We start from the raw sequence: 19675 nt of genomic DNA, 5'->3' as shown, positions 1-19675 counted from the left end.
GAAGGGGATGACTTTTTGTATAACAAAAGCAAAACTAAATAAATGGTTGTATATCAAACTCAGAAGCTTTTGCGCAGCAAAGGAAATGAGGAACAGAATGAAGACACATCCAACAGAATGGGAAAAATAGTTGCAAATCACATATTTGACTAAGTATCAATATACTGAATTTATCAGCAACTTTAAAAACTCAACAAGAACATAACCAATCCAATTGAGAAATGGGAAAAGGAGTTCAATACATAGTTCTCAAGAGAAAAAAATGAAAATGGCCAGCAAATATATGAAAAAACAATGCTCAACTTCATTAACTATAAGAGAAATGGAAATCAAAACCGCAATGATACCACCTCATCCCATACTCGATTCCCCTATTGATGGGACTGTAAACTAATGCAACCGTTGTGAAGAAAGTATGGAAACTTTTCAGAAATTCTACCACATGACTCAGCATCCCAATCCTTGTTTCTTAATTTTTTTTTTGCTATATCTATAGCAGCTCACAATAAGTAAGATGTAAAATCAACCTAGATGTCCATCAACAGATGACTAGATAAAGAAAATGTGATATATACATGCTATGGAGGAATAGTGCTCATCCATTAAAAAGAATGAAATATTTTCTTTTACAACTAAGTGGATGCAAATGCAAAACGTTATGCTTAGTGAAATGAGGTAATATCAAAAAGAAAAATATTATGTGTTCCCTAATCTGTGTAATACAGAGTACAAAAATGTAATCTATAGATGCTAGAGTGACAATCTGGGATTTGATTGTTGTGTACACTCTTTGTTTATACAGCTGAGCGACAGTAGACAATTTATTTAGTTTTGTTTTGATTTTTAATTGTTTTATATTATTGTTATTTTCTACTTGCCAGAAATTGTCATCTTTATCTAACAGAGTATTAAACCTATGATTTTGAAATGAAATGAAATGAAGGTGTGCTACTGTAAAAATTAAAAATGGAAGAAAAGAAGGAAGGAAGAAGGAAAGATGGAGGGAGGAAAGGGGGGGAGGCAGAGAGAGAGAAAGAGAAGGAAAAAGAGGAAGGAAGGAAGGAAGGAAGGAAAGAGAGAAAGAGAGAAAGAGAGAAAGAGAGAAAGAGAGAGAGAGAGAGAGAGAGAAAGAGAGAAAGAGAGAAAGAGAGAAAGAAAGAGAGAAAGAGAGAAAGAGAAAGAGAGAAAGAGAGAAAGAGAGAAAGAGAGAAAGAGAGAAAGAGAGAAAGAGAGAAAGAGAGAAAGAGAGAAAGAGAGAAAGAGAGAAAGAAAGAAAGAAAGAAAGAAAGAAAGAAAGAAAGAAAGAAAGAAAGAAAGAAAGAAAGAAAAAGAAAGAAAGACAGCCTGCAGGGACAGCAGTGAGTTGCTCATACACTGAGCTGGGGGTGAATTCACTAAGTTCAGTGCATTTCACTGGTCTCACATTGAAAATAATACCAAGTTTGGCAACTTACAACTGAAATAGGTCCATGTGGCCCTCAGACCTAACGTCCAACAAGTTCCAGCAAGATCATCACCACCAACAACCTAGCTGGTTGTCACCTGATATCTCCATAATCCTACAAACTGCTTGAACCAGAAGTTGGAACCAGTGGATTCTGAAGAGATTTCGTCGTGCTTGGAACAGCAATACTGGCAGCAGTTTTGAACTGATGAACTATCAAAACTGCATGAGCAGGACCCTCAGAGCATGCCCCACATCAGGGATCTGGGATGGGTGGAAGGTTGGGAGGGGCTTTTCCCTTTATATCTCCCCTTACCCTACGTACAGAAAAAAATAATAATAATAATGGGGAAACAATGGTCTTACCCACTTTCCTGTAGCCCTTGGCCCTTTGTCCCCTAACCAAAATAAAAGAATTAAAAACAAAACAAAAAAAAAAACAAAAAAAAAAAAGAATTAAAAACAACAAAAAAGGGCCCGGCGGCGTGGCCTAGCACTAAAGTCCTCGCCTTTAAAGCCCCAGGATCCCATATGGGCGCCGGTTCAAATCCCAGTAGCTCCACTTCCCATCCAGCTCCCTGCCTGTGGCCTGGGAAAGCAGGAGAGGACAGCCCAAAGCCTTGGGACCCTGCACCCGCGTGGGAGACCCAGAAGAGGTTCCTGGTCCCGGCATCGGATTGGCGCGTACTGGCCCGTTGCGGCTCACTTGGGGAGTGAAACATCGGATGGAAGATCTTCCTCTCTGTCTCTCCTCCTCTCTGTATATCCGGCTTTCCAATAATAATAAAATCTTTAAAAAAAAATGATACTTAAAGCTGTTCTTTTGACAGAGAAAAGGAATAGCACCCTCCAAAAACAAAAGGCAAATGTGAAGAACATCCCAGCAAAATAACAAAAGACTAAATCAATTAACAACCCATTGCTAAAATGACAGAACCAAATTACCACCCACTCATATTACCTCTGAATGTAAATGGCTTAAACACATCATTCAAAGGTCATAGATTAGTAGGCTGGATTAGAAAACAAAACCCAGACTCAGTAGTGGTTAAAGTCCTCGCCTTGAATGCACAGGGATCCCATACGGGCACCTGTTCTAATCCCGGCAGCTCCACTTCCCATCCAGCTCCCTGCCTGTGGCCTGGGAAAGCAGTCAAGGATGGCCCAAAGCCTTGGGATCCTGCTCCCGCGTGGCAGACCTAGAAGAGGTTCCTGGCTCCTGGTTTTGGATCGGCACAGCACCGGCCATTGTGGTCACTTGGGGAGTGAATCATCGGACAGAAGATCTTTCTCTCTGTCTCTCCTCCTCTGTATACCCGCCTTCCCAATAAAAATAAATCTTTTTAAAAAAAGAAAAAGAAAGCAAAACCCATCTATATGTTGCCTGCAATAGATACATATTACCAGCAAAGATCAACAGAAACTCTATCTCATGGATTTTGGTGTTTTTGCTTTAGTTTCATTTCTTCAAAACAGCTCTTTTCTCATTAAATTCTTCACTGACACATAGTTCATACAGTAGCATCATTTTCTTCAAGAAGGCTCTTGATTCTCTTTTTCATTTCTTCAGCGACACATTAGTCACTCATTACCATGTTGTCTAACTTCATGGCATTGTGAATTTCAATTTTTCTTCCTATTGTTGATTTTGTATTTTGAAGACGATTTATAGTAACTATATAATGGACACTATCATATCCAGATGTGAGGATACAATGCAGTATGCAACTCTACATCCAGATCAAAGATGGACTCCCAATGAAACTGAAATATATATCTTGACAATAGGATTTGGAACTCTGCCATTGTCCATGCCCACAATTACGGACTTGTGACTGTTTATGAAGAACCATACTATTGTAATAACACAGGGGAATTCAGTGAGAGGGAGATTTGGGGACAAGGTAAGGGACATCCCAGTGCCTCTGGAATTGTATCATAAAATAATAATAATAATAATGATAATAATAAATGAAAAAATAATAAACCTGATTACAAAAAAAGAAACCATTTACTTTAGATCCACCACCAAAGCCTGTACATCCTGAAGCAAACTCCTATTAATGAGACTCACAGTTTTTTAATTTTGAATAGTTTTTAACAGTAAATGTGATTTATAGATACACCTCTTTAAGAACATATCGATATTCCCTTCCTCGCTCCCTCTCACCTTCTTTCCTTTTCTCTCTCTATTCTATTTTTTTAATTTGAAAGATATTCTAAATTTTAATTAGAACAAAATGGCTTAATATTTCACCAAATAAAAATGTCAAATATTTCAGGTATATTTCTAGTAGTGGAATTTCTGGTTCATATGGCAAGTTCATTTTTAGTTTTTAAAGAAATCTCCACACTGTTTTCCACAATGGCGGCACTAATTTATATTCCCACGAACAGTGTTTAACTGCTCCCTTTTCTTCACATCCTTGCCAGTTTCAACTGTCCAGAAGAGACTGAACAGTGCTACGTGGAAAAATATTAAATAATTGCCCTACCCGGCCCTGCCCTGACCATGTTTGGAGCACCCTGCTGTTCATACTGCAAAACCATTGGCCTGAGCTCATCAGAAACGCTCGTGTCAATGCATCTGAGAGCAAAACATTTGAGGAAATGCTGTGTTCACAGAGGGGAATTCCATTGGAGTCAAACCCTGTGGTCCATCCAGGCTGAGCACCTCCAACATATGATACTTCCAGACACCCAAAAGTCAGTCTGTTAAATAACAAGGAAAGGCCTAGATTTAGAAGGGATTCCTTCCCTCCTCTCAACAGAGGTTCAGGATTTCTCAGGTGTCATTTTTTGATTCCTGCTGACAGTGCTTTCCAAGTATTTTTGTTTGCCTCCTGGTTTTGTTCTTTTTGCTGTTATGTTTGTTCAGAGGTGAAACTTTCTAGATGAAAACATTTGGGCCTATCACCAGTGCATAAAAGCCAGAGAAGTCTGATTCTCCAAAGGGCTAGTGGCCTCCCTTTCAGTCTCCCATACTGCATCCCTGTGACTCCTCTTAGAAAATCAGTCTTCATGCAGTCTGAAGAAAATACATGGGTTCAAAAATGTTGAGGGTCCAGCACGACAACCTAGTGGCTAACGTCCTCGCCGTGCATGCACCAGAATCTCATGTGGGTATGGGTTTGTGTCCTGACTGCTTTACTTCCCATCCAGCACCTTGTTTGTGGCCTGGGAAATCAGCCTTGGTAGCCTGCACCTGTGTGGGAGACCAGGAAGAAGCTCCTGGCTTCTGGCTTTGGATCTACTTGGCTCTCAGCCATTGTGACCACTTAGGGAGTGAACCAGATGATGGAAGATCTTTCTCTTGTCTCATTCTCTCTGTAAATCTGACTTTCCAATAAAAATAAATAAATCTTTTTTAAAAAATGTTGAAAGCTATGTACATATCCAGCTTCAAACTGCCAAATTATTGCTGCCCTAAGTCCCCCGGATAAGTTAACATGGCTTTGTATATATAAAGTTCTATGGCCATGGCACAGTAGGCAAAGGTAAAGATGCTGGCATCCAATAGGAGTAGCTTTTCAAGTTCCAGCTTCGAGTTCACTTTCAGTCTGATCCCCTAGTAGGCACATGATGGCCCCTGCCACTCATGTGACAAAGATGAAGTTAAAAGTCCCTTCCTTTTTTTTTTTTAAAGATTTATTCATTTTATTACAGCCAGACATACACAGAGGAGGAGAGACAGAGAGGAAGATCTTCCGTCCGATGATTCACTCCCCAAGTAGGCCGGTGCGCGCCGATCCGAAGCCGGAAACCTGGAACCTCTTCCGGGTCTCCCATGCGGGTGCAGTGTCCCAATGCATTGGGCCGTCCCCGACTGCTTTCCCAGGCCACAAGCAGGGAGCTGGATGGGAAGTGGAGCTGCCGGGATTAGAACCGGCACCCATATGGGACCCCGGGGCTTTCAAGGTGAGGACTTTAGCCGCTAGGCCACGCCGCCGGGCCCAAAGGTCCCTTCCTTTGGCCCGGCCCAGCCCAAAACACCTCAGACATTTGGTGAGTGAACCAGTAGATGGAAAGACTCTCTTTTTCTCCAGCTTTACCTTTCAAACAAATACATAAATCTTGCAAATTTTTTTTCATTCTACTATGCTAATATAACTAGATTCCTATTTCAAAGGTGCAAGTGAATTTCTAACTCCATAGACAGGCATACCTTATTCATCTTAGTGAGATATACTTACCCACAGCATTAAGCCAGATGACACTGATTTCCCACAGTACAGTGTTCTGTATTTCTTCATATTTGTTCTTCTCGTCGAACTTTTTTTAAATTTATAGTGTAAAACATATTTTAAAAGGGGAAAATTTACCCATAGATCCCGAATCAGAGATCACCCTCGTCAATATGTTGCCACAGTTCTTTCAATTGGTATAATATTCACATCTATTATTTCCTCTTTTTCTCACATCAGTTCAGTTTCATAAGCTGGGAAAATATCCAATTACCAGGTGAAGAAATGATTCCTTCTACCATGATAAATCTGGCTGAAAAACATTTAGAAAAATGCCAGAATGGCATGCCCACTTTCACTTTAATATTGTACCTGTCACCAGCAGTTGTGTCCACACCAGATAAAAGTGTACCCCTTACACTAGCTTCCAGGGGAGTTGCACTAAACTACCTATAGTTGTCAACACAGGTAACATCAGAACCAGAAACACAGCTGGACACCACTGATGCAGTAACAGTTTCCTCCACCAGACTGTAGGACTAAAACTAAAGCAGTGCTGACCTGCTTCCCAGGACTATTTCCACCCTAGGAAAAGAACCAACTTGCAAGTTCACATTTCACTCTCATGTAGCAAGTCTCAAGGGAGCATTATCGAATGGTAGAAAACCAAAGGAAAGTTTCAAACTTAAGAGAAAAGTGAAAATGAAGCAATAGAGAAGAGAGAACAAAACCTTTCGTGATGAATGGGAAAACAGTCAAGAGGAGCTCCAACAAAATGAAACTCAAAGGAATATACTGAATTCATGGCAGAATAACCAAGTCCTTAACAACTAACATTCTAAAGGAACTGATTACACTGAATGTGCTAGCAGTACTTAGGTATTAGTCACTGCTAGACCACCCTTGGGTATATGGAAGTAGCCATGTTCTATAGCAAACAGACTGGTTCAGTGCCTAGCTACTCCCAAAGAATAAGCTCCTGTCAGGTTAGTGTTCTATCAAACTTGTCATCTGCAACTTATTTTGTGTTATGAAACACACTGGCACATTGTAAAAAGGTCAAGTAGAAAACCGTCCCTTCTGCTACATCACTGTCATCAACTAGAAAAGGTCATTCCAGCCAACAAATGCCATAGTGGAAAGTAGCATTGTCTGCTGTGAATGCCTCCACTAAGAGCTTTCTGATTTCTAGTTACACCCAAAAGGCATGAACCAAGCAACTCTAATGTAATCTTAAAAACACCCTGTTAGCAAACAAATATGAGCAGAAAATACAAATAAGCAATTAATCAGGCTATCGACATAAACCCATATTGCCTAAATATTAGTTAATGCATATAATTGTAGTGACTAACATTCACTGAAGATAATTAACAACCCAAACACTTAGTATATTCCACTTAATTCTCCAAACAAGTCTGTTATCGCATTTATAGATGAAACACTAAACTTACGGAGATTAAAAAATTTGATCAAGCTAATACAGCAAATAAATATCAAAATCTGATTGTTGCTATGTTTGTAATTAGGCCAATTTGAAAGATTCTAAGACTTCATGATTCCAATATTTATGGCATTGTCTGCTGTTAATAACAATGACAGTGATAATAATCATCATTTGTAAATAAACTGTATTCTGAACATGTATTTATTATTCCATACATGTTTAAGGATGGATAAACATGCAGAGCATTCAAAGGAAGGTACACACTTAAACCAAATTTTGATGACCTGGTAGAAGAAGAGAGTGGTATGTGCAGGCAGAAGTGCATAACAGTGTGGGACAGCCACGCTGCCTGTAGCAGCTACTAAAGGGCTAAAGACAAAATCAATTGTAGTGAGAAAAGAGTAACCAAAAAAGAAGTAAGAGAGTCAGAAAAACACTTGGGCAAGAAGGCGCCATCCTAGGCCACATTTAACACTTATCCTGAAAACAACGTTGGTCATTGAGAGAGGTGATGTGGGGGAGCGACCCTTACATGAAATGTAAAATGTTTAGTGATCCGATGTTTGTGGTTAGGGTGGATCCAGTTTTCCTTGCTTAAGTTACCATTCATGTCAGTAGGAAACTACAAAAGAAGCTAGGTTGAGTTGTGGTAAGCTACAATAATAAGCAATTTCTAGAGGATGGTAGAAAAAGCTACAACCTCTGATCCTGGGTTAGACATCGCACACAAAAGTATTGGAAAATAAAAGAATGCCAAAACAACAAAATCAGTCTTTTTTTCTTATTAATGGAGAGATTCAGCCATTGGGAAATAAATGTACAATGAAAATAATTCTCAAGTGACGGTAAACAGGCAAATGACATGAGCTTACATAATTGCCTGATAAAAGTAATCACAGAAGACAGACTTAAATGTAGGAAATTTGTAGGAAATTTGTCAGGCAGTGCCTTTTATTACTGCTTTAAATGTTAGGAATAGATGCAGTCTCTATTTTGAATATGTGCCTTGTAACATTGACACACTAGCTCTACCTTTCCTTGTTGACAAACAATACTGAAATGGCCAACACAGGGCTCCACACCGACAAACTAGTAAAAGGCAAGGCAGAACCTGTCTCCTGAGGTTGGTTCAAAACTCATCATGGCTTCTCTCTGATCATACACGTATCCTAAGGACACCCAGCTACAGCCACAAAATTAAAGAATGATTCCTCCCATACCATTCAAGCCACCACTCATGGAATGCCCTCTGTTACTGTTGAATGCTTGTGTAATTCCAACTGAAGACCTTGGCAAGCTGTCAAACAGATGACACAAATCTATTTATTTTCAAGTCTTAGAGAAAACTTACTCAAATTTCTCAACCTAAAAAACTAGGTCATGATTCATCTCCTAAAGACACGATACCTAGCGCAACCAATGCATGCTAAAGCCCTCATTGACTTAGCATTAGAAGATATGCAACAGGCAGAGAACAGCAGAAGGCAAGCTACGGTTTGTTAAAAATGGAAGGAACTACAGTTTTTGTTCTGATGAGCCTCTCAGCCATTCGGAATGTGATGCAAGTGTATTTCCTATTAATTTTGTATTAGACAGGATAAAAGACTTAAAAGTGCCTGGACAGATTATCAAAACAAATTAGCTATCCAGGGATGCATCACCCAGTGCAAAGAGCCCCTCGAAAGAGCAGGAGCACCATATCACTGCTATGACACAGAGGAAAGAGTTAATGTATTAGTAAACGACCATTTTAAGCAGAAAGATCAAAAACTTATCTGGGAAGTGTATCTTAACTCTTGCTGCTCACAAGGATAAAGGTCACAAAATAGTTGAGACCCACAGAAAAACAGCCAGAAAACAACAGGCTTTTGAGTTCTCCAACTTCAGTCTTTAATGCTCCCAAAATGTCCCATTATTGTCTTTCCACTTTCTATTTCTTTCTTCCACTCTCAATACTCAAGAAAACCGATTATTTCGAAAAGCCAAACACAATTTCAATTTCATTTTTCTGAGGTCATCCAAAGTCAGAAAGCAGAGCATCAGTCAGAGGAGGAACTGAAGGTCATAGAATCAAGGCAAAACAGCTTGCTGCAGGAAGATATGAAGAGTAGCCAGGATTTCTATATTTCTTCATAATTTTCATGCCCTAATATTTGAGATTTTTTTCCTCATTTCCATTTTTTTTCCTTTTCACAGCTTGAAAGAAACAAGACTGACATGTTCAAACTAGCTTTCTGATCACAATGAGAAGCCAAATCCCGTGAGCTACTGATGTTAACTACCACTAATAAGGTTTTCCAAGAAATCCACACTTTATACAGTATTTCCTAACATGCAGGTCATGGGAGCAGGGGGACAGATGTGAGGGGTGGACAAAGCCAAGAGGAAAAGATTAATTTTTCCACATAGGTAACACAGGCATGTCATGCACATTACTGTCACAGTTAACCTTCCACCCACACCATGAGATCAGTACAATCATTTCACGTTTGCCCGGAGCAAAAAGATACTCAAGAACAGATCACAGAATAATAAGAAAAAAACAGCTGCTATACAGATATTCTTCTTTCCTCATCCAGTTCTCAGACTACCCCCTGACTGCTGGGCTGTCCTCACCCAGGAACGCAGATCTGGTTATCAGACATTTCACAGTTCATTGTAAGTGAATGAAATCTCAGCACTAAACGGAAAACTAAAACCAAACAAATAAACCTACACTGCCTAGATTTTACAGATCAAGAAGGTGTTTTTAAATCCTGAAACGGAATAAAAGTAAATTATTTCTAATTGTCACTTTATATAGAAATACCAGAGGTAATCCTGACAATGGGATCTGTCAGTCTGTTGATTCAGTGATGTGCCCTAGCCAATCCTCTGTTCCATATGTGTGATAACCAGGTGATGGTTTGAACTTTTCCAGAACCCAAAAAACTGAGCCCTACTAAACATTGCCACAATCAGAGACAAAACAAAAGGTATTTTGCCTCCTGGGGAAGATGACAGCAAAAGCCTTTGGGAAAGCTGTGTAAGAGGCAATCTGAAGTAAAAATGTGGGACCATATTTGGGGAGGCAAAGGACTGTATATAATTCACCATGTTTCCCTCCAACCAGCAGAGGCTCGAGAGTAGTAGGGATTCAGTAACTATTTCCTGACTAAATGGATAAAATGCACAGCATTTTCACTTTATCTTTCTTGTATATTTTTAACATCCCTCATTTTGAAATCACATGTTGCTCTCATTCTTAATTACTTCATTTCACTAGGCTGTAAGTATACTGTCTCCTATTTTTATCAGCTCAGCATCAGTTCCTGCAGCCTGATATATCCCACCCCATCACAGAAGCAGAAAAAGATAACCATGCATGGCTAATTACAGTACCTTACCTCTTTGACGAGTATTTGGGCCAGTGAGTTGGCAACTGACCCAATCTTTCCCCCAAGAAGGCCCCTCTTCTCTGGCCATGATGCTATTATTACATTAGTGCCATTGCATGTTTTTTTTTTTTTTAAGATTTATTCCATTTTCATTACAAAGCCAGATACACTGAGAGGAGGAGAGACAGAGAGAGGAAGTGGAGCTGCCGGGACTAGAACCAGCGGCCATATGGGATCAAGGCGAGGACCTTAGCCACTAGGCCACGCCGCCAAGCCCGCCATTGCATGTTTTAAAACATGTGTGTGAAGTATTTGACAGTTGTCCAGCAAAAAGAAAAAAAAAAGTTATCTAATTCAACTACCCTTCAAGATGGGCTGACCTTGGTGACCTACTTTAAATGAAAAGACGTAGCAAAAGTAACATTACATGATTTTTCAGATGCAGTCATAAGGGATGATAAAGTTTCTCTCTCTCTTTCTCTCTCTCTCTCTCTCTCTCTGCCTCTCCCTCCTTCTCCCCACTCCATGCTCACTATCATGCAATGAGGAAGCCAAGTATCCATATGAAAAGGTCATGTGTGAGTAGGTATTCCAGCTCCAAAGGCAGCTGAATCCAAACTGACCACCACTACCAACTTCAGGGCAGGACGGTGAGTATTTAGATGATCTCAGAACTCATACTTTTGAACCACTCCAGCTAATGCTAAAGTGAGCAAAGAAGTGCTGTCTCTCAGGAGATTTGCCCAAATTATAGACTCATACACACAAGAAATATATCATTGCTAAAAGCTACTAAGTTTGCAGTAGTTTGTTACACAGTAGAATACAATAATAGCAGAAAGTAACAATGAATTTAGGTCGACACATTGGAGAAGATAAAGAGAAGCCTGTTGGATCCTTGAGTAGGAACTGATGAGAATGTAAAGGTAAAAGAAAGAAACATTGTGAGAACCTAGAAGAATAAATTCTTACTAGCACCTGTAAGTTCAGAAACACTCAGGGTAACATGGAAAAGAGAAAATATATCTACTGGGCTGCATGGTTTGGCCAAGGAAATTTCCATGTAGATATTGAATAAACCACTTGTTTAGTCACCCTACCTGTAATATAATTCCAAAAAAAGAGAAATTAATCAGATGTAACTGTGAGTAAAAAGCTTAGAATTAAAGCTATTTCCTATTCTTACTGTCTTCAAATGCAAACAATGTCAAGATTAAGAAAAGAGCAAAGATTAAATCAAGATTGTTCCAGGAAAATGTGGTTAAAAGATTAAACCAAGGATATTACATACAAAAACATTTATAAGATCCCAGAAAATTTTTGAATGGCACATCAGAGGCTGTTTCAAGCAAACACGCTTTTAAATATGTCAGGAATGTTGTCTCCCACTCCTACACCATCTTGAAAGACTTTTCAAGAAAACCGACAAAGAGAAACCTTATCTTGAAGAGATTTGTGAGCACAGCGATGGGGTGCACTACACATTGATTCAGCTGGAAATCAGAATGCTTTTTAAAGAATTATACCAGGTCAGAAAAGAACATAGAATGTGCAAAATAAAAGCACACATTTTGACTCTCAACCTGATATTGGGGGAAAACTACATGGCTAAAACTAGTCTAATTCCTGTGGAAAAGGATGCCTTTGAGTGTAAAACCAAGAGCTCAAGGACAGAGCCAAGTACCATGGAAAATTGCCCAAAGAGATGGGGCTAAGTCCTAACCAAGGAATTGCCAACACACCCCCAGCTTGATCTCAAAACTGCTGTGCTCCTTCTACTCTGCCCATCTGGAGAAGCATCCGGGGACTTGCCCTATGCCTGTCCCACCATTGTTCCTAGGGGTAAGCAGAGGAGTTCATGAGACACTCAGATTTTCAAGAACTGTACTTGAGAGGCAATGTTCAAGAAACCACACCTGAAAAGTGTCTCATCTACATCTGGACATAGATTAAACACAAATATCCAAGACACCAAAGCTGGGCCTCATGTCTCAATGTAGGGCATTTTGAGTAGTTTTGAGACAGTAGGGATATATTTTACATAGGAAAAGAACATAGAACCATATGACAATAGAAGGAAGTCTGTGGTGATTTTAAGATACTCACACAAATTTTAAATACTTGTTCCATCCAAAAGATACAGTCCAATCACCCTGCTCTTGGATATACTTCCAATTAGTGACTTACCACTAATAAAACAAGTAAACTGCCTGACTTTCAACTCTGTAAAAGTAAGAGCTACTGCGTCTGTTTCTGCCTTCCTTTGGAACCAACTACCATCTTATGAGGAAAGCAAAGAGCTACACAGAAGGGTTACAGGTGAGTGATCTAACCTCAACCCCAACAGAGACCTAGAGTCAACTGCCTGACAAACAAGTGAGTGAGGCTGCAGATGAAAGCAGACTGCAGAGTTGGGCTGCCCCCAACCAGCCCTGCTTAATGTGTAGGTCCACAAGCAAAATCAGTGTCATTTTAATGGTTTTACTGAATGTCATTTACATACTTTACAACTCACTCACTTAAAGTGTATGAGCCAATGGTTTGAAGGACAATTGTACTACCATTTTTTTAAAAAGATTTAGTTTTGTTTTATTTCAAAGTCAGATATACAGAAAGGAGAAGAGACAAAGAGGAAGATCTTCTGTCCAATGATTCATTCCCCAAGCGGCCACAAAAGCCAATCCAAAGCCAGGAGCCTGGAACCTCCTCCGGATCTCCCACACAGGTGCAGGATCCCAACATGTTGGGCCATTTTCGACTGCTTTCCCATGCCACTAGCAGGGAGCTGGATGGGGAGTGGGGTTGCCGGGATTAGAACCGTTGCGCATATAGGATACCTGCACATTCAAGGCAAGGATTTTAACTGCTACGCCACCGTGCTGGGCCTTGTACTACCACTTTTAATTATAGTAAATACTCTCTCTATATATAGATATACCAAAATTTTCCAATTAAACATTTTAAATATAGAACTCAGTGCCATAGACAGTATTGTACACTTACCATTTCCTTTTGTTTCCAAAATTTTTCATCACCCCAGATACTTATATTGTCATTTTTATTCTGATACGGTTGTATTATCCCCACTTCTATTTCTGCTTTAGTTATTTGAATTTTTTTTCTTGTCAATTTCTTAATCTTCTCAAAAGCCTAAATCTTTGTTTTAATGATTATGTGAATTCTTTATTCCACTCATATTTATCTCTGCTCTAATCTCTTAAATTCCTTCCACTAATGTCACATAGCATTTCTGCTACTCTAAAAAAAAATACCCAAAATTAGATTATTTATAAGAGAGAGATTCATTTCCCACAGTTCTGGAGGCAAGAAGTCCATAATGAAGGTGCCAGAAGGGTCCGTTCCCTCCTTCAAAGATGTTGCCTTGTTGCTGACGCCTCTGAAAGGGGTGGTGGCTGCTTCTCATATGGTGGAAGGGACAAAGAACATGAGGGCCTCCAGGACTTTATAACGGACTGCAAGCTTTCCTGACTTAATCAATTTCCCAGAACCCCACTTACTGTGCCAGCCCCTCTATTGAATTTTGTCATAACGGTTTGGTGGAGAGTACAGATAGGGAATCCAATTCATTGCTGGCCCCTTTCTACTCCAAGAAGGAGATTCTAAACATGCAAGGTAGAACCCGCTGTATACTCCACCACATCGGTGTGAGTGCAGAATGCTGAGTGCCCAAAACTTGGCTCCTTCCCTCCTCAACCTCTCCTTACTCTCTTCACAAGTAAAATCAGGGATGTGGCTATAAATGCTCAAGGAGCATAGACAAGTTGGCAGCCGTTGCGGGCCACAAACCAACATGGGGATGACCAGAAATGTAGCTATGTGGAGAGCCGTTGCTCACCCTCTACTTCGTCCCTCCCAACCACGACTCCTCAGCTCCAGAGTCTGGAATGCAGTTCCCCACCCTGTGAGTTCTCTTTTTTTTTTTTAATATTTCTTCTCATTACTTTTTATTCAATATTAGATTTTTTAAGGTTTCTTTTTTTATTTTTTATTATATTTTTGACAATCTTCTATATTCTGGATATATTCTACTATATTCTATATTTTTATTGTTTCTTCTGGACTCTGATCAATTCTATCTTCTAGTACCATGCTATAGCTTCTTTTTCTAGACACTGTTACTAAATATATTTATGGGGTACAATAAGTTAGCCCATATATCTAATCTGTGCAGATCATATTAGATTACTTAGCATTTTTCATGTATTTCATTAGCAACATTTTTATTAAATAAATGTACATGATTATGAAATTCTATATGATATATCAATAAAGCAGATACAAATGTACTTATCAAAAAAGGATAATCACCATTTCCTGCTATTGTTTCATAATTAAATTGGAGTTATCAAGTTTCTTTCTTTTATTTGCTAGGAAATACATAACAGGTTATTGTGAACTATGGACACCCCATTGTGCAATGTAACATTAAAAACTAATTCTTCTACATAACTTTGACTTGGTACTTTTTATTTAACCTCCTTCTGACCCCTTATCCACAATTCTATTCAGATTCTAGTAACTACTATTCTATACTCAGATTTACTTGGGGGAGGGTGTTATTTTTAGGTCATACAGAAATTCTGTGCAATTGGTTCCTTTGGTGTAGCCTGATATCACAAATCCAACTCATTTTCGATCTCTAGTCTTAAAAAAGCATGAAGTCAGAAAGCCCCAAGAGGAGCTTATATTTACTGGCATCATAAAAATAAACATTATGCCCCCAGCTGTGGGCAACGACTTAGGTGCATTGTACCTAGGGAAGTGTTACACTGCTGGGAGAAAAGCATCTAAGAGCTGATGGGCATCCTGGGCCTATCTAATACCAAATCGGTCTTAACCATACCAGTGTGCCACCATAGCTGCCCATCCTATTCTATCTTTTTTCTAAATATATGTGGGGGTGCACCAGGTCTGTGAGCCCTGAGGATGGTGAGGGTGGGGAGGCTGGGCCAGCAGGACCCGGGTTGCCTCACCTGGGTCCTTGGGCCTGCCTGCATGGTGGATGCCAAGCCTGTAAGCCCCAGGAGATAGGGATCCAGTAGGGCCTGGGTCACCTGGCCTCAGTCCTTAAGGCCCGTCTACACAATGAGTGGGTACTAGTCCATGAGCCCCAGGGGCTGGGGGTCTGGAGGGCCTAGGTTGCCTGGCTTGGGTCCTTAGGCTTGCCTGCTCAGTGGGTGCTGGGTCTATAAACCCCAGAGGCAGAGGTCCTGGAGAGCCCAGGTCACCTAGTCTGGGTCCTCAGGCCCGCCTGCTCAGTGGGTGCCAGATCCATGAGATCCAGGGGCAGAGGTCCAGCTAGACCCAGGTCGGGTAGCCTAGGGCAGGAATGGCTCTGGGCAAAGCCCACTGACCACTGGGCAATGCGCTGGTCAGGGCTTGGTGTGTGGGGTTGCAGGGGGTCTAGGAGATGGCACAGGTTAGGGTGAATGGGGTCATGAGGTCTCACATCCAGGACTGCTTGTCTGACTATAGAGTACATGTGTCAGAACTGGGCCTCCTCAGTGGAAGAGATGGAGCAGTGGATGGCAGGGACAGATACACACAGAGGATATGGCAGCCCACTGGGGCCTGTAGAGGACATCTGGTACCACAGTAGAGGAAGGAGGGCAGACAAATTGGACAACTACCCCAGCCAAGCATTGACAGCAAATATCTGGATGAATGGAGACTCTAAGTTTGACCATGTCAGCTAATGGACATTGGGAGGATTTCCTCATCCTTGGATTGGCAAAACTGAATTTAGAATTTTAGAACTATCAAAACCCATAATTGCACCATAAAATTCAAAATAAAAAAAAAGAACTACCAAAACCACTTGAGCAGAACCCTCAGAATATGCACCACATCAGGGACTCTGGGTTGATATCGGGTCATTCTGGCCATTCCCCATCCCTGGGTACTGGGACGGTTGGGAGGCTGGATGTGGCTTCTCCCCCATCTCTCCCCTTCCCCCAGTTACAGGAAGAAGAAAAAAAATTTGGAAACAATGATGTCATCCACTTTCCCCTAATCCTCTATCCTTCTCACCCTGATCAACTATGCAAACATCATCAATAATAAAATTTTTTTAAATAGATATTATGGTTTACCTTACTTTCCTAGTGTCTTCTACATTACATGGCACACATATTCAACAAATATGTTTGATGAATGAATGAGTTACAGAGGTATTATAACATAGTTATGAGTTAATTACACAAACATACCACATATTTCTGGGCAGTCAATTATAACTCAGGAAATTAATGCTTATGTACACTTACAGGATAGTCAAACAGTCCATAAATACAAATAGCTAGAGAAGCAGGTCACACAATTTATTTGAGAAACAGGAGGTAAATATGAGAATGGGGGCAAGAAAAATGGTACATCATGGGAAAGAGAACAAATAATTATTAAATTAAAACTCACCTTTATCATAATCATCATCCTGAACTGCTTTGTCTTGAAGTTTCTGAAGCTTTAATCTTAACAGTGTCACCTATTTTGGTGTGAATGAGAAAAATGAAAATCAAATTATAATAACATTTAAACAAACTTCTTTAAATTAAGCACATTTAGAATCTATCCCAAAGATAATAAATTTAACTTTAAAAAATAACCATAGATATGTACTTTCCTAGTGCCAGATGTTTCAGAGTCTCAACGTTATGGGGAAAAATAATTTTGGCATAAATACACAGAAATAGAATGACATCTTAAAAACGCCACACTGTCATCTTACCTGCCTGAAGAAATGCAAAATGAGAAAGAATATGAACTCCCTAAGAAACTGATCTCTTCTCTAAGCACATACACAGAGGTACTTGGCACCTAAGATGAGTTCAGTAAATATTTGGTGCATAGATTTTCAAGTAGAGGCAGTGCAGGTCGCAATGGCTGTCTAAAGAAAGGACCTCAGACAAGGAGAGGGGGGACACCTGTGCTAGTTAAAGCGAATGTAAATGTGGGTCAGGCAAAGAATGGAAGGAAAGCATTTTTCAGGCAGCAAGTCCAATCTATTCACTGAGAGTAGTCAAGAGTCCATTTTCAGGAAATTCCTGAGTATCCTGTGGAGAAGGAAAATGATTGCAAGCAAATATATCAATAAAGTTCAGACAGGTGGTTGGAACCTGGGTCTGCACGTGGGCTAAGTAAGATAAGACTTTGCTGTAGTGGAAAACATCTGAACCTTCAAGCTTCACAGAAGGTTGTGATTCTGCCATTCTTTTTTTTTTTTTTTCTCTTTAAGATTTTTCCTATTGGAAAGGCAGACTTACAGAGAGAGGAATAGACATAGAGAAAGATCTTCCACCCACTGGTTCACTCCTCAAGTGGCTGCAGTGGGCAGAACTCAGTTGATTCAAAGCCAGGAACCAGGAGCTTCTTCCAGGTCTCCCATGTGATTGCAGGGTCCCAAGGTCTTGGGCCATTCTCTACTGCTTTCCCAGGCCACAAGCAGGGGGCTGGATGGGAAGTGGAGCAGCCAGGGCATGAACCAGCACCCATATGGGATCCCAGCACATGCAAGGTATGGATTTAGCCACTGAACTATTGCGCCTTATCCAGCGTTAAGGATAGGCTCTTGAGCTCAAGTTTATGCTCTTCTTATTCATTTCTTTTCCTATTTTAGTTAATGTGTTTATTCTCATAACTTATGTGATATTAAGAGAAGAAATCCATTTGTTAGGGAATTCAGATACCTCTCATTCTTGCAGTGCTTAATGGGGTATAGATGGAACTAATATGGTCACTCCTGCACAAAATGACCCCTTTTGCGCTCATTTCCACATCCCAGTGACTAAGAGAGTTACATGTTCTCATGGAGTTGGCTGGGCACCTGAGTGACCCTATGGCACTGAGCTTCCCCAAATATGTTTGGAACATCAAACACAGCAAATCTCCCCCAAGGCCTGAAGGGCCTCAGCAGTAGCCCCCGTGAGCAATCTCAGGACTCTGCATATAGGGTAGAAAAAGCAGGTCTCTCTAAGCATTCTCCTTCCTTGAACAGAGTACCCACTATCAGGAGGATTTCCTCCCAATGAAATGAAATCTGCCTTCCAGGCAGTACTTTGCCCTTGGAAGGAGGTCTTCCTGCCACTGCCACTGCCACTACTAGAATAAATTTCTGCTCCAGATACTCAAGTAACTGAATACAAGTATCATGTGTTCCTCAGCCAAGGTGTTAGATTACCACAGACAATGACACTTGAACTACAGATAAACTATATTCAGAGCCTATCATTTGAGACAAGATAGAGTTTAATTTGAATGAGGGGATGAGAACTTATTTTTCTTTTGACTCAAACTCTATTAAATGGAGCATTTTCTCTGGTGATGATAATGGGGATGTGTGAGAACTTTCTAGTAGGTTATCATCAGCTGCTTTGCTTTTTAAAAGCTGAGTTGAGACAAAGAAGGAAGGAAAAGGCTCACAAAGGATTGATATTGTTTCACTTTAAATCTAAACCTTATTAACTCAAAATGGTGAACGAAGCTAACGACCCCAGGTCCCAGGTCCTCCAGGGAATGCAGTGACTCAGAGAGCTGGCACAGAAAGCTATGTCATGACTGCGCCCCGGACAACTACATCTTCCCAGGGTTTCACAGATACCAATTTGTCCGAACCTCAATGTTCTTAAGACAGTGAGCAATTTTCATATAAAAAGAATCAAGGGAAGGAAGAAAATATTGGTGTTCCCAGAACCCAGATGGTCAAATCTTCTTGAGTGCAGAAGAACTGTCTTGAAGGAAAATTCCTGTTTTGGAATTTTAAAAAGCCAGCCTTTATGACAGCCTATTAATCAGGATGCTGGCACTGCAGGCAGCCACTTTGTGCACTGTGCCACAATATTGGCCCCAGAATTAATTATTTAACAAAAATGTTAATCAAGAACCTGCTTAGGGTCTGGAAGTATACTATACCAGAGGTATACAGGATCCCAGAATGTCTAAGAGACAACTAAGGAACTTTTGATTATAAAATAAACTTGTACTCATAAACAAAGACTTACTCAAAGTAAAGAGGCCTGCTAATCACACTTATTGAAATTACATAGAAGAAGGGACTTGTTTGGTACAGAAGGGTTGGAATTGTCTCACACGAAAATGGTTTCAGAGGTATAGCAAATGGGACATTACAGAAAGCAGGAAAACTGTAACAAAGGCAGTTTTCCTTGTTATCGTAAGGACTACATGGATGAAGACAAAAGGAGTGAGG

At 40.3% G+C, this 19675-nt stretch overlaps 1 protein-coding gene across 3 annotated transcripts in view; it reads right to left on the bottom strand.

Moving 5' to 3' along the window:
- Window positions 1–19675, bottom strand: part of DISC1 (DISC1 scaffold protein) — a 304734-nt gene that overhangs the window by 238594 nt on the left and 46465 nt on the right. For all 3 annotated transcript variants that reach the window (XM_058669349.1, XM_058669348.1, XM_058669347.1), the window contains exon 3: window positions 16888–16957. In XM_058669349.1, coding sequence (XP_058525332.1) covers window positions 16888–16957 — 70 coding nt within the window. The remainder of the gene's footprint in view (window positions 1–16887; window positions 16958–19675) is intronic.

Source organism: Ochotona princeps, chromosome 10 (genome assembly GCF_030435755.1).
Source record: "Ochotona princeps isolate mOchPri1 chromosome 10, mOchPri1.hap1, whole genome shotgun sequence".
Classification (NCBI taxonomy): Eukaryota; Metazoa; Chordata; class Mammalia; order Lagomorpha; family Ochotonidae; genus Ochotona; species Ochotona princeps.
Note: the sequence above shows the minus strand (reverse complement) of the source record. Positions and strands in the feature narration are given on the sequence as shown.